At 35.4% G+C, this 16059-nt stretch overlaps 2 protein-coding genes across 5 annotated transcripts; one reads left to right on the top strand and one right to left on the bottom strand.

Annotated features, from left to right (window-relative positions):
- Positions 1-39: 39 nt before the first annotated feature.
- On the top strand, positions 40-11259 carry LOC147064386 (protein RER1). 4 transcript variants are annotated; one of them, XM_085957429.1, is made up of 6 exons: positions 40-188; positions 441-526; positions 3962-4066; positions 4638-4734; positions 6756-6979; positions 9376-11259. In XM_085957429.1, exons 2-6 carry the CDS (start codon positions 449-451, stop codon positions 9445-9447), a joined length of 576 nt encoding a protein of 191 aa, XP_085813555.1. In that variant the 5' UTR covers positions 40-188; positions 441-448; the 3' UTR covers positions 9448-11259. The 4 variants fall into 4 exon arrangements, with proteins under 4 accessions (XP_085813555.1, XP_085813554.1, XP_085813552.1 ...); XM_085957428.1 differs by lacking the exon at positions 3962-4066 and adding an exon at positions 2498-2602; XM_085957426.1 differs by having other exon boundaries at positions 40-237.
- A 514-nt stretch (positions 11260-11773) lies between these two features.
- Positions 11774-15609, bottom strand: LOC147064385 (serine/threonine-protein phosphatase 2B catalytic subunit 3-like). The gene has a single exon (XM_085957423.1). It carries the CDS (start codon positions 15272-15274, stop codon positions 13784-13786), a length of 1491 nt encoding a protein of 496 aa, XP_085813549.1. The 5' UTR covers positions 15275-15609; the 3' UTR covers positions 11774-13783.
- Between the last annotated feature and the right edge of the window lie 450 nt (positions 15610-16059).

Below are 16059 nucleotides of genomic sequence, written 5' to 3'. Positions count from 1 at the left end.
GCCATTAAAATTGTGACATAAATATGGTAACCCTAAATTACACCGATTGAAATGTAACCCGACCTGACTGACGTGGATTTTATCATTTTCAAATATATGATGGATTAAAATATTACAAATTAGATTTATGTTTTCTAGAGAGATCGGTGTTGTTACTGTTAATTTCCTCTTGAAATCTTGATTTGCAGGTCAAAAATTGCATATAATATCTATCTGTCAAAATATATTTATTTAACGGTGCGTACACTATACACATTGCTTGGAATGTAATTATTTATTAAAATATGATTACGATTAAAACCCTGCTTCGAATACCTTGACATTAATCCATTAGTTCATATATGGTACTTTGATTTACATCGTTATACACTCGTCTATGCACTGACGTTTGTGTCAAATAATGACATTCTGTCATAAACCTCTTCATTCAATTATTACAGAACCAAAAATGATGCAAGATGCCGATTTGAATACTACAGCCCCCCAAAAAAATGTTGTCTCACAGGCTTGGACTAGATTATCACAGGTATTATCATTATTAAATATTCAATCTAACCCCAAGGAAGTTCACTTTTTATTGTAAAATGAAAGGCACTAGATGTTTTTACTGAATAACATGTTATTCTTGAGAACCCTAATAAGGCCTGTATAGTTTGTGGAGATATACAAATGGAATTGTCCATGTAACGTAATATTGAATTGAAAATGTGCAATTCTATTGAGAAAATATCAAAAATCATACTTAACAAATGAGTCATTATTATATTATATTTGAGTCATTATCCTTGTTAAAACAGTATACTTAATACCAGATATTGACTTATGAAATTAAAATTATGGTAAGTCCTTTACCATAAGAAGACCAGAGATCATAGGAACCGTACTATATATTAAAAAGGGAGATTCATTGCTTAATTAATTTTTGTTTATAGTTATTTAAATTTTTAGAATTCTAATCAATGTTATGTCAACAAAAATACTTTTGAATCTGTACCTATGTGTACATGTACAATTAGAACAGTATTTAAGGCAATGTATACTAGTGTCAGTCTCTGAAGTTGTGGGTTGCAGGTTTGAATCCTGCGTATGGCAAAATTCACATGTTTCTTCAATGTATATAATATTTTGATTCTAAGAAAGAACTCAAAGAATTGGACGAATGGCTAAAAACTATTCCTATTAATAAGTCTGTTATTACAACCTCCTCTTCTTGAATTCCCATATGCTCCTCTTGGGAGTAAATATGGCAGTTAACCTTTTTTTAAATCCTATTAATTGTACCCAAAGATTGTGATCGGAATAAGAATCTTGACTATTTTCTTTAATTAAAGTATTCATATTACGGTAAAAACTTGATTAATTAAATATTCAATTAACACATCAATTTGCATGGAAAAATGACTTAATAAGATTAAAACAATTTTGTCACCTTAGTGGTGAATAGACACATTCACGGACACATGTTAGTGATATGACACATATTAAAATTTTAATTTTTTAAATTTTCAATTTAGATATATAGAAATGAGTATGTCTTAAATGACACTGTCTAATGGAAATATGTTCCCACCGTGACACAAGTAGATAGGGAAAAATACGACTTCTATACACGTCGTGTCGTATTACGTTGTACAGTACAGACGTTGTCATATCACACTTAAAAAAAACCACGCCTATAGACGCCGTGGCCGCGAATGTGTAAAATATCGAATTTTATGGTGGTGAAGAGAACTAATTGATATTTTGTTGTGAACATGGTTTTATTAAAATTGCTAAAGGGTTACGAAGTACACAAAAATATATTATGTACCTATATAAAAATATATCTTTGATATTTGCAGATGTGGAGAAGTCTATTCACTTCCAAGGCGACTATTTATAATGTAGACTTTGAAGACACCTTTTAATAAGAATATTAATATATTTTACTTATAAAAAATTCTACAGGTTTGTTCATTAGTCATAAAGCTATTTCGATTGTCACACCATTATCAAGACTATGTATAATGAATAGTCTTCGATAATCTTGATAGTAGTGTGAGTTTATGACTAATGAACCAACCTGTACAATTTTCCGACCATATCCGGTCCTAATAGGATCATATGGGCCTCCACAGAGTGGAAGTTTGTATTAACAGATTTTTGTTTTTACGAGATATGGATGTCAGCCACTTGCTCAACCTATTAGGTCCATACTCTGACTTATTTGGGCAGTTGACTATTCTTTGTAAAAAAGTCTGTTAATATTAACTCTACCCTGTGAAGGCCAAAATGCTCCAATTAGGAGCGAAATGATAATTTACTTTACCATTTATTCTGGATAGTTGAGTTTCCATTGTACTAATTAAAATAAAAGACAATATGTAATACTTTATCGACATAGTTAAGTATGACATATTTTTTTTTTAATTAATGAATAATATTGTTAAATCCTGTAAGTATTTTTTTAATACGTACTACTTGAATTTATTTTGTTATTTTTATTTTGTGAGGGCAGATATACCAGGGGTATCTGGATAGTTGGACACCACACATGAAGGGACGATGGGTAGCATCAGCCATTCTTTTGATTGCTTTCATAGCGAGAATCGTTTCCCAGCAAGTGAGTCATTTGAAGGCCACACCGTCTTATAACACTCTCAACATGGATCACACACTATCTTATGATTCATTTTGATATTTCACAAGTAAATCCTATCTAATCTGATCACAACTGCACTTGTTCTGTAGGTCATATAATGAACGCAGATTCCTATTAAATGTAAAATTAGTATTATCGTTTCTGATGATAGATATAATATTATTGAATATAAGGTTTGAGAGATTGGGCAGGTAACAAGAAAGAGTGGGAAGGGGGCCAAAAGAGATAAACCGATATGACAGAAGCTATGTAAACACTATCGTTAATAGTATCCATATACTACACAATTAGTTCCTCCTTGCCTCTTGCACCTGAGAAAAAATAGTATTAGCATCTTATATCTTCGAATGCAACAAAATTTTGGACCAGGGTATAACAAATATTTCTTTGTTTTTTCTTTCATGTCTACATCGAGCTAACTATAGTGATGTAAACCTCCTTTTCACACAATTTTTTTATTTCATAGCAACTTAACCCCAATCGATGAAAGTTTTGAAATATTACAAAGGTATCGGTTTTAGCGATCTGCGTTTTGTCTTTAGATCGTAGGTGGGTACACAGAACGTGGAGATAACAAAAGATGAAACTCGATACTTATTAATTAGTATAAAACTCATATTAATTATTAGAATTTAAATACAATTTCCATGTACCCTCTGTCAATCCTTTTGATAAATCACTATCACGCTCTGATATCAGAGCTTAAGACAAGCACAATGTCGCATAATTCCCCTCGGTCTAGTGCCACGCTCCGTGCCTCTAACAGCATTGATGCTGGATGGTCAGAAAGCCTTGTTGACAGAAACCGTGCGGCTGTGTTACTAGGGTGCAGTCTGTTACGCCCTCTTTAAAAATTGAATACCCTGAAAAAATTGAAAGATGCCAATTATACATATTTTCCTAAATTTCAGCTTTATTTTAGCATCTCATCCTTGAACTAGCCTAATGATCAAATATTATTGTTACATGTGAGAGTGTTATAAGAATGTGTGGCTTTAAAATAATGTTTGGAAATGTACCTACATTACCCCAGCATGTGTGACTGTGCCAACCTATGCAATGGACTACAATTATTGTACGTTAACAAAAATTCGAAACATAAATATCTTGTGTATTGTTGGAATAACTTGTAATATAATTTGGACGAATACATAAAATACATGAATGTAAGTATTAACAACGTTGATATAAAATCTTTTCACCTCGAGTTCATCATCATGCATAAAAATACTCTTGTGGTGTTTCTAATTTCGGTTGATCCAAATGAGCTCATAACGTTTGAAATGTGTCATCTTAATAAACACTTGAAATTTGTTATAGTCTTACACTGGGTTTTTGGACTCCCTGACACCGTATACGCGAGGTCGATGGCTCACAGCTGCCGTTTTACTCTTAGCATTTGTATGCCGCATCCTTTACGCGCAGGTACAATTTAAATAACATTCGTTCAATAAGGCTTTTTATCGGTACCATTGCATGGGTTACGGCACAAACATATATGCTAATTTTACCATGTATCTATTATCATCTTGAAATATTATCATATATCATTTTATAGACTACATAATCACAATACCAAATTGTATTATAAACGATGAGGAATTATTAATGGCCTAATGTCCCATGTCACATATTATTTTCTCTTGTTATCTTTGGAATTAATTGAATAATCAATTTCATATCGACTATAATGGAATCTATTATATGGACATGCTATACAATTTACAAAATATATAGTAATAACTTTAATATCAATAATATCAAATATAATTATAATATATTGAATTTCTCATTGTAATTTCTCTATCATCCATAGACTACAACCTATTATATCGTTCTATGATTCAAAATATGAACTGTTTACTGTATTTATAATTTTAAATATACTTTTATGTCTCCAGAATAAATGTTATATGTGACCTGCATTTTTCTATAGAAGGTTCTTGCAAGAAGCCTATCAATGTCAACATCATTAATATTTTTTTGTGTCTTACAGGGATGGTATATTATAACCTACGCCTTGGGCATCTATCATTTGAATCTTTTCATTGCATTCCTTACGCCAAAAATTGATCCTGCCATGGAATTTGATGGTAAGAATATAAATATGAGTAATGATCGTTCAATTCATGATAACATTCTAAAAGAGATATTGGTAAATAATATTATTAACATCTATTATACAATTACTATTATTCAATCCATAAATTGCGGATTCCTACTTGTATTTGCGTAATATAAAAATGTATTTATCGATTCGAATTCACCTCATAAAATCTTTTCCTCGCATTTATGGTGTCTCATTACATACTTGATAAAGCTTAGATATGTGTTGAATACAATACCAAATGATAAAAACATTTTATCCAATCCAACTAAAACCTGAATATCTTGAAAAGTAAAAAAAAAATGCTTATTATTTACAATAATATTAATCATAGTGTTTGTAGAACAACTTGTTTTTGTTAATTTAAACTTACCATAGTAGATTAAAATGATCACACTTTGATAAAAAAAAAATTTACGCTTTTAAGGATTCTATTGATTTGTTACACAAATATGTTGTCGAAACTGTGCTATATTAACATTCAATACCAGAATAATAATTATAACAGAATGTGATATTATATGTAATGAGTTTAGATAAGAATATAGCTTTTCTTCATGTTTACTTATTAACAAGTATTAAGTAACTAATAATTTTGTCCCCTCAGTCTAAATTCATGCGGTGGATTCCTCAGCCGTCGACCGAATGATTCCTTCTTTTCGAAATGAAGTTTTAAACAAATAGGAGTCTCAAACGGATTTTGACTCGGTGTCGGACATCTTTTGAATGACTCCACAACATTGCTACATAATAGTAGCAAACCTATAATATAAATGATTTATTATCTTAATAGGTTTCCAAAATAATGTAATAGATGTATACACTATTACATCTTCAAATGTTAATATTTGACGGATTGGGCATAAAATATTTATGCATTGAAAAATGTTTGGGCTCAGTAAAATTCCTTCATTTCTGGTGTAAGAATTCTTTATACTATAGTGAAGACAAAAAAAAAATAGTTGAATTTTCTGGATGGACTAAATAGGTCTCGAATCTTATGAGGTCCCATTTGGTTGAGCAAAAGTTTTCTATTTAACTTTCACTCAGTGGAGACTGATATGCTCCGCATAAGAGCAAACCAAGGACCTGAAGTCTTCTAAAATACCACTTTGCCAACTAACTGTGGCAGTGGACCATAGTCACTTCGTCAGCGTCGGCCTGGATCTATCCACTGTTGAATGAATGCCTCTCCAAGCTGATTCCACTCGTCTTGGTCTTGTGCTGCTACATACTTCAGCAAAACATAACTATTTCGTTAATCCAGCAGCTTCTAAGTCTACCTTTCAGACATTTTGTCTCTTGGGTATCTACTAACTACATAACTAGATTTGTATAGTGATTATCACTCAGTGCTACCAAATAAAATTATTTTGAAGTCATACAATTTACTGATTCCTATGAAATCCCACTTTGGTCTAGTCGCAGAGCGATGAGTTCTACATTTTGAAAATCTGCTAGTTCTTTTTCTGCGTTTGATCAATAGCAAGAGGGGCTTCAATGAATGGTGAATAACCATTCCTCATGAAAAACCCTGTTAAGATTATTTGCAATAGGAGCGAAAATGTAATATCAGTACATTTTGTCCCTTTGCTATCGACTAATCGTAGGTAGACCTACAAACGTATCTATAGAATGGATGGGGGAGCCACTGTCGAAAACTACCCAATAAGACTCACAACTGGACAGAATCTGACATTCAAATGACGTTTTCAAAATGACGTCCATGTGGTAGTTCGTAGTTCTATTTTTTACCGTTCTTTAGATAAGTTTGTAGGACTGTACTTTGTTCTATATTTTACTTTATGACCTTGTTGAAGTCAATGTATAATATTGTATACGATTAATAATGTGTTTCACACCACAAGTTGAATAATTCATTAAGCAATGTGCTGTCATTCAAACTGCTTTTAATGCAAATATTATTGTATTGAATATATGTAATTTGAACTATCAGGCATGTACATATTATAATGAATAATGATGATGCATTCGAATGTCTTTCAGATGATGATGAGGCGGGTCTGGCACTTCCTACCAGAGTGGGGGAAGAATTCCGGCCGTTCATTAGAAGACTTCCCGAATTCAAGTTCTGGTTGTCAGTTACGAAGAGCACCATATTTGCTACCATATGTACATTTTTCGACTGCTTCAACATACCAGTGTTCTGGCCAATCCTGGTCATGTACTTCATCACATTATTATGCATCACTATGAAGCGTCAAATTAAAGTAAGTAAAAATAAACATCACTCACATTTGTATGTTGTTACGTTGCACATGTTATAAGTGAATGATTGTGGCCTTTCATACGGGACCTCCGAGTTCGATTCCGATGAGGTCACAATATATGTGATTTTTCTCAAAGCCTTGGTGTATTTGATTGTTCCACTTCTATTACTAAATACACTACTGTCATTGGTCCTTTTGTAGTGCTATAAAGAATATACAGACCATATCAGAGGTAGGAAGGGCGGCTGCCTTGGACTTCACGATTTTAGTGGCCTCAATTTTGGAATTTGTTCACAACGCATGCATAATAAATCTTGTTTTACGAATATCGATTATTGCACTTGGAGTTTTTTAACAGTTTCAGGAAATGCCATGAATGCTTGGTTTCCTACTTGTATTTTTGAATTTTAAATTATAGGGTCTCAAAAATATCAGTTGTCCTGGACCTTTCGTTTTCTCTGAGAGGCCTTGATTCCATGTATCGGTGACCAAAACTACAGATAAAAAATATTTGTATACTGTTTGACCAAGACAATAAAATATTTAACTAGATGGTAGGATAAGGTTAGGTTTTACTATCCAAACTATAAACTATTACTGATTTATTGTTTTACATCATCTTGTAAGTATTGCACCCATGGTAGCCGAGTTAGTAGAGCAACCGGTCACGGAGCCTCAGGTCGCGGGCTCGACCCCGCAGCTGGGCAAAAAATTGCTGATTTTTCAATGTGTGCTTGATCAAGTGGGTTGGGTGAATAGTTAACAACTATTTCTCCACTAGTATTAATACAACCACTGAGAGTACATGCTTAATGAAAATTGAATTTAAATTCTAATTGATGAGAAGTTTGTACTATTCCATAGGAATCAGTATTTATGTTGCTTAGCACGTTTTACCTTTTGCCATATTCAGATTCCATGTACCATAGGATACCATGCCAAAAGGCAAAACCTGAGCCACTAAAACCGACTCCCGTGGAACAGTATGAAACCCTTATGTATTAAAATCTATCTAGAAGTATTAAATATATAATAATATGAATTATTCAATTTTATAATTTAATCTTTTCATCTATGTAGAACATTAACATCTTTGTTTTCAAATAATATCTCATATGTATACTACTTATTGTACTAATTACCTCTTCGGCAAAAAACTGATGAAATGAAAATTCCATTCGGCCTTAACGGTTCTCTGCAAATTTTTCTTCATACAAATTATATCTGACAGATCCATCCATGGTGTACTAGCGGCTGTAAGTCCGCCTCTATAGCCGTAAGTCAGAGGTTCGAATCCCCTGTCCGGTAAAATCCGCTTAGAAGTCAGAAGATTAAGATGGTACTTACCCACATCTCGTCAACACAGGATATGTATCTAAATATAACAAAAAAGCAATCCTATTTTGTGGTGAATGGTTTATTTTTTTTATATATGTAAAAAATTTCTTTGTGTTGTCATTGTCAGATTTTTCCCAATTTTAGAATTGAGTCACTTAGTCGCCAAACCCGCTCTGGACGATTTTTCAATAAAATTAGTTTTGAATGCACGTATGTGTATGTGCTATATCGATAGGTCCATCAGCTTTCAAGGTGTGAGTTTTAAATTCCGCTGTTTTGTAAAAAAAACAAAATTAATATTGACTTGAGTCACCAAATCCGCTCTAGGATAAGTGAGTAGCTTGATATCAAAGTAGGCCAAACGCCATTTACAAAATTTTACAGGAGACACAAACATGTGTGAAAAGTGTCTTGTTTTTCATATAACATACCAACTTTAAACTCAAAAATCTCTATGAAAACTACCATATTTGATACTCTTGGTGGATTTTTTGAAAAGAGCATCATTTGCACTATAATAATCAATTTAAACATACATTTCGTTAAAAATGGCATTTGGCCTACTTTCATATCAAGCTACTCAAATAACAGGTTACTAAATCCGCTCTACATAGCCGACCAATCAGACATCACGATTCAAACCATGATTTTTAGCATACGCTTAAATCTCTATACTAATGTCACCACTACACTACTAACATCATCGTAAATGCACAAAAGTTTTTCGTGATTTACTCCGAAACTCAAAAAAACCTCCAGAGTGGGTTTAGCGACTAGGCGACTCAATTGTAACTTAACTATGAAAATGAACCATAAGAAATTGTCTATTTCCTAGTAAAGCATTTGCTATCATTTAACATGAAATGTTTTGTGTTTGATTTGAAAATTGCTGTTTAATGTTATTGCATACAAAAAAGAAAATAATATGTACTATCTTGATTGAGGTTAACATTTAGTTAGAGAGAATCATTAAACCACAAAATAATCTGTCAACAGTTGAAAAATATCGAGTTTGACAATTTTGCCTTGAGGTTAATTATATTTATTTTTATTTTCAGCACATGATAAAATACCGGTACCTGCCCTTCACGCATAATAAACCGCGATATCAGAGTACCGAAGTGAACTGACGTCAATAATCAAACTGTGCAGACAAACTATAGGCGTAATGTTTAGTTCGCTATTAAAATATTTTATTCTCAAAATCATTTTGCATGAAATATGTGACAAAACTAGGCATGAATATGGACAAAACGTGGTCAGTGAAAGATATTTCATGTATTTCTATTTTGACAAACTATTGTTTATAGATAGGACCCCATACATTGTAACCGATGATTATTAATTTACGAATTTTCTATTCTACAAACCAATAGGATAACATTTTGTTTTTTGCCTCACCGTTTATAATTTATTTAAATCTGTACTACGAGTATATTATAATATAATAATTGCAGCTTTCTTCCTTGTGTTACATATTTCCTATTCGTTCCGTAATTTAATGTTAATTTAATGATGAGTTATAATATGTATTGTGAAATCCCAATAAAAGTTTTTCACCATTCAAGTTATGCTTCGCTCGCTCATCCAAAAATATTATTTTCATTAAAAATCTTGTCATAATATGTTTAATTGAAAGATCATATTTATTCCATATTTATTGTGATAAAAACATTTCTGAGGGGAATCTGGAGAGTACCTGCTTTTATAAGATAGAAACATTAAACCTTATTTCGATACATAAGTGCTGTTTTTTGTAAATTAAATCATCGACAGGATTGTCAAAACAATTCTGTCCCATCAGATCATTACATAAATTTAACATTCATTTATCAATTTAACATAACTAAACTTCAAATTTATGTGAAAATCGCCATTCGTTGAATTGTGGCGTAAATGCAATATATTATTATGTTTAACATGAAAGTATTCTATTTCCTATTGAGTATGAATGTTTTTCAAAATTGTGTGTAAAAAAATCTTCAATTATTGTATGTATCTGGACCCGTAAGTATCGTTGGTGAAAAACATTACTCTTTTAGTCACAGAAAAAAAAACATTTTACACTCAGTCTCGGGTCCAGATATTATCTGAAGTCCTTCGGTAAAGTGTTGCAAATATTAGTATTCGAATGGGACTTCTGTGCTCGCTATCGTTATCATTACGGACACCATTTTAAAGCAATGCCGTGTTGTTTATTCAATGTATATTGCCAAACTCAAAGCAGTTCGGCTGCAATAGAGCCTTGGGTAAATATAAATATCATTAAACAACCAAAGATCTTAATTACATAGTTTATTACAATGCGAGGTGTCTCATACCTACATAATAAATCCACAGAAATTCCATTGGTAGGATTAGCAGTTTTTTTTTTCAATTTCATTGTCTTTATCAGCGAGGGTAAATTTTTAACGAATATTAAAATGATGCAATTGAATGTTCTGTGCGGTTGGTTATCACAAAATCTGAACTTTTGTTAAACAATTCTTGCATACTACTATTAAATAGTGAAATTTTCATCGTTTATGAATAACAATCCTTCGACAGAAACTGAAGTATTCTTGAATAGAACTTTAAAAACTGTACATAGTTCTAGAGAGAGATTTCAACTGATGTAGTTTTTTGTTTTATATTCAACCGTAGTTTTTTAATATTTAAAGAAAAAAAATTCAAATGACAATGTTAGCTACGATCAATAAGTGTTCTTTACCATTAATATTTATATTTTGTGAATACTTTAAGCACTATTAACACATTTTCGTAGTCCTGATGATAATTATTTGTAACGTTGAAATGTCTGGAAGTCATCGATGCTGATGTATCCTGATTTATTAATTGTTTCGCATCTCGACATTTTCAATCATATTAAGCTTTATGTACATTTTAGGTTGTATATAATATTTTTGATTAAACGAATGCTGTTCTGAAACTGTTGATATAAACCGTGTGAAAGAATTATTTACGACCGATCGACCCCTCATACCCCTTATCGACATTTATTTAACATTTACTATTTTAAGAATAGAGTATCAAATTTAAGAATATGTTTATAAAGTATTGTACATACAAAACACAGAACGAGTAACTTTTTGACAGAAATCACAGCAAGCAATTAAGTAAGTCCTAGTCACACTTCTAATTATAGCAGTCGAGTCACGAGTCAGGGAGTAAAGGCACACAGCTGATGTTACGACAGAGTGAACAGAATGAAGTGAAGTGCACATAATACGTCATGGGGTATAGCTATTATATAGCTATAGACTTGTAGACTAATAGACCAATAGACCAGACCACATGGCAGTGCACTATAAATAAGAGCTAAGCCAATGCTTACTTCAGTTTGAGTGAGTTATTTTAAGATGCCGCTTTGCCAACAAAGTGTGTGTAGATAATATGTTGATGGATATACGAATATATGTGTATGTATATAATATAATATATATTGAAACCACAATGCAGAGCTCAATGCCAGTAATATATTTCATCTGGAAATACAACACAACACTTCCCAATATTAGTATAAAATAAAATTTAAAATATTGTTAGTTCAGTATATAGATAAAACTTTTATTAAAGTACATGATTGATTCCGATAGTTAAAATCTATAATGGGAAAGAGAGAATCGGTGAAAGGCTCTTGTAATAACATGATTTATGAATCCGAGTGCATCTGCCGAAGAGAGGAGGGAGAATGAGTAAGCCACTTCCATACGCAGACCACCTTATTGCATCAATTCTACAATTAAGGCACGCCCGAAGAGAAACTTCTTACTGTCGCCGTAAACTTGTGGCCGTAAGAAAACTGTCTTCCGGAGTGCCGATGATTAAAAATGCCTGCACTTTGAACAGTAGGGGAGACGACTGGTACGAGAGTTGCTATCGTTGTCGCTTCCCAATTTAAAGCTTTCCATGAATGGTACGAAGATAGTCTGACAATAATCGACTTCGGATGACGTCAGGGGCAACGATCGAATCGAACGCTCCCAGACATCTCCGAGGCTAGTAAGTATTCCATTATATGCAGTATTACCTCACAAAAGCGCTATGCTATGTAATGTTTGAATATGTAAATTTGTTAAACTCTAGTGAATAAAAACATCGTCACCTTGATAATACAAAATAGAATCAACAGATAAACTACAAAGAAATACTCAACGATATTTAAATATTTAATGCTAAAAATATCCAATATCTACGATTCACTGATAACCATGTATAACCTAACGAGATTATGTTTACGGAAGGTAGCTGTACATTTCCAATTCGAGCGGTCGACAGAATGTTTTCTTCCGAAAGAACCTGAGTCCATTGAAGAATTTATTATTTATAAAAAATATACGAATTAAAAAATGGGTGACGTCAGACCACTTCCCGCGAGGGATGAGGCATTCTCCGACGGCACTTCAATACAGCATAGATAAGTTGTACTTTACAATTACACATACAAAAATTCATTGCGGAGATAAAAATTATCCACAATCTGTCGACCGATGATGTGCCTCGGTTCGTGCAGTCCCGTCTCGAAGACCTCCGACCGTTTGATTTTTTCCACATCATATTAAATCAAACTTAAAAATTAACTCTCGATATCTACAAAATTTGTCTCGCAGATTGGTCTCCCGCTCGAAACAATTTTGATAACGTAAAACTAAAAAATAACACTACATAGATAAAGTTAACTTTACAGATTGCCTCGAGGATTACTCCACGAATAATGAGACATCAAACATATTATTTTCAAACTCAAAGCCAATCGATTATAATACGTATAAACAATAACACGGAGAAGTCACAGTAATCATTAATCTATTATAACAAATGCAATAAATTACTTATCCATAGCGAATATCAACAAACATAATCGGGAAGCTCCCGACGACGCGTCGGTTCGCCGGAGACAATTGCAAATTTTCCGTGGCGACGTTCAGGTCGAAGTGAGGCTTCCGCGCGGGCCGCAACACAAACATTCCAAGAGACCCGGGAGATAGTCCGACGCGCGTCGGGGCGAAGAGGAACAGAACGGAGCGCGTACAAAATCTCCCCTAAACCGTAGACACGTCGCGGAAGAGCGTCCCGTCGCAAAGTGCAGGCGACCGCCGTCCCCCCGACGCGGGACACATTTTATTCAATACGTTAGATAAAATTATGATATTACATATTTTGTACAATTAAATACAATTAAGTACAATTTGTAGCAAAGATATTATTAGTATATAAGAGAGTAATAGTTTTTTTTGTTCATTTATCTAGGTAGTCGTATGTATAATATAATATAATTTAATATAACACAGTAGGGTAAAGGTGAACGGGCGGGCGAGCGCTCCTCCGCGGCTGGGGACGAGGAGTGCGGTGGATTATAAATAAACGTGCATATCTTAAGAGTTAATTGACTAGCAACTAATGAATCCGTCGCCCGCGGACGCGTGGAGATTGAACTTCCTCGGGGGGAGGGGAGGGGCAGCAGCTTCACGAGCGCGCCACGCTGTTGACGTGCGCCGCCGTCTTCTTCTCCTGCGGCTCGGGAGTGCGCTGACCGTCGCGGCGCGGCGGCATCCGCTCGTTGATGGCGTCTAGGCCCTTGGCCTCCGCGAAGGATGTGATCTTGTGGTTGGGTGAGAAGCCCTGCAGGGCGTTCTTGAGGGAGGTCTTCCCGCCTGAGAGGGCGCCCAGAGGCAGCGCCCCCGTAGGCGTCAGTCCCTTGAGCTGCAGCACCGACTCGCTCTCCTCCCGAAGGACGGAGAAGACGTGCGCCATCTTACCGATGGCCCGGATCTTGTTGCGGATCACCTCTTTGCGCAGGTTGGCCTCCTCGAGGGCATCATCACCCTCTGTCATTAGCTCGTCATCGGAGCAGATGTTGAGCACGTTGACGAGCATCTCGGTGACCTTTTCGCCCACGAAGGGCAGCGACCACGTGAACACGTCCATGAAATTGGGCAGCCAGTAGGGGTGGGGAGAGCAGTTGAACTGGCGGATGTTCATGACATTGTTCTCGTACTTGAGGACTGCGGCCTTGTTGTTGTACACGTCCAGGTAGTTGGGCGCCGAGAAAATGGTGATGAGGCTGGGGAAGCCGGTGGTCTGGCTCTTACGGTACATGCGGTAGCCGGCATCCTGGGCCTCGTGGGCGCGGATTATAGACAGCAGGTTGTTCTTCTGGAGGAAATCGCAACAAGCGGCATAGCTGTAGAAATAGGAGCAACCCCTCACCGAATTGTGCGAAAAGTGCTCTGTGTTCTTTTCGTTGCCAAAGTCCTCAAGGGGGTCAGACCACAGCAGGTCGCACATGGGTCCGAAGGCAGGCGGCTCCTTGAACCTGTCCAGCTTGCGGATGTCATCCAGGTTGTGGATCTCCGGCGACAGCCCCCCGTGCACGCACAGGAACTGCTGGTTCATGAGGGCGGCCAGGGGCAGACAGTCGAACGCGTCCATGCACGCGTCGTACACGCGCTCCGAATATTTAATCTTGCACTCCTGCTTGAAGGTGAAGTACTCGGTGAGATGTCTGCACTCGTGGTTGCCCCTCAGCAGAAAAAGCGTCGTGGGGTGGCACAGTTTCAACGCCCACAGGTATAATACGCATTCTATACTAAAATATCCTCTATCTACGTAGTCCCCCAGGAAAAGGTACTTTGTGCAGGCGGGGGAGCCTCCCACCTCGAACAGCTTCATCAAATCGTAGAACTGGCCGTGCACGTCGCCGCAAACGGTGACGGGCGCCTCGATATCGATCATGGTCTTCTCCGAGCGCAGCAGGGTGGCGCCATCCTGGATGATCCGGAGGGCGGCCGACTCCTCGATCCGCCCTTCGAGGGTGAAATGCTGTTTGAGGACGTCGGGAGAAGGCTTGGACGTCGCGTCGAACACTTCGGCGATCGTTAATTTGTGACTTGGAGGGAATGCTACGCCTTGGATCATCCGCTGCGTCGTCGACGCCTTCTCGTTATTTCCGGACATATTTGTCTCTTTACACTTTAATCCATAAACACGATTATTTTTTTCACTTCAAAATGGCAGAGCACAGAGCTAGAGCCCTGACCCCTGATCAGAGCGCGGAACTACTGCGCACTGTAAAACAATGCGCAATCGCCTGGCGAGTGGTCAATAAAATAAACAGGGATATCGAGCGCGTTTTATTACTTTTCAAATATGTCTTTTTTAATGTTAATGTTACATGCCTCCGATAGGGTAGAGCGGATTATTTATAAATAATTCTTCATCGGAATAAAACAGACGGAGCATTTAGCGACAGACGAGGAATGACGTCGAATACATAATACTCAAATACTCGCAATAATGAAAATATTTTTAGGACAGAAAAATACACCTAGATTTTTAGCATGCACGTGATATTTGAACAAACATTGATTTACAAATTTTACAATTCCATGCAACATAAGTTTTGCATTACATCCTTACAGCAATTCTTCTAAATTGTATCAAAATTATTAATGAAAAATCATACTATATCATGCATATCAGTTTTCCTAATTATAATATTTCTGATTAATAAATAATATTTTCAATACAAATTTTATAAGTACCTAGGTAGTTCATTGAATTTAAAAAAATCTATGAGAACGATAGTAATTATACACAAAAATAAATTTTGTGTGAAGTTAAAAGTGCATAATAATTAATCTTTCATGGTTCTATTTTTTCTTCTCCTAAATATATTTATCAAGTTTTTTATTGCCATGTTTTGTGAATTCTTGTAAATTCACGTCTTTACCCTATTGTGT

Source organism: Rhyacophila brunnea, unplaced genomic scaffold (genome assembly GCF_057557595.1).
Source record: "Rhyacophila brunnea isolate RB1 unplaced genomic scaffold, BYU_Rbru_1.0 scaffold_7, whole genome shotgun sequence".
In the NCBI taxonomy this organism is placed as follows: Eukaryota; Metazoa; Arthropoda; class Insecta; order Trichoptera; family Rhyacophilidae; genus Rhyacophila; species Rhyacophila brunnea.
The sequence above is the reverse complement of the archived record's forward strand: the minus strand, read 5'-3'. Positions and strand labels throughout refer to the sequence as shown.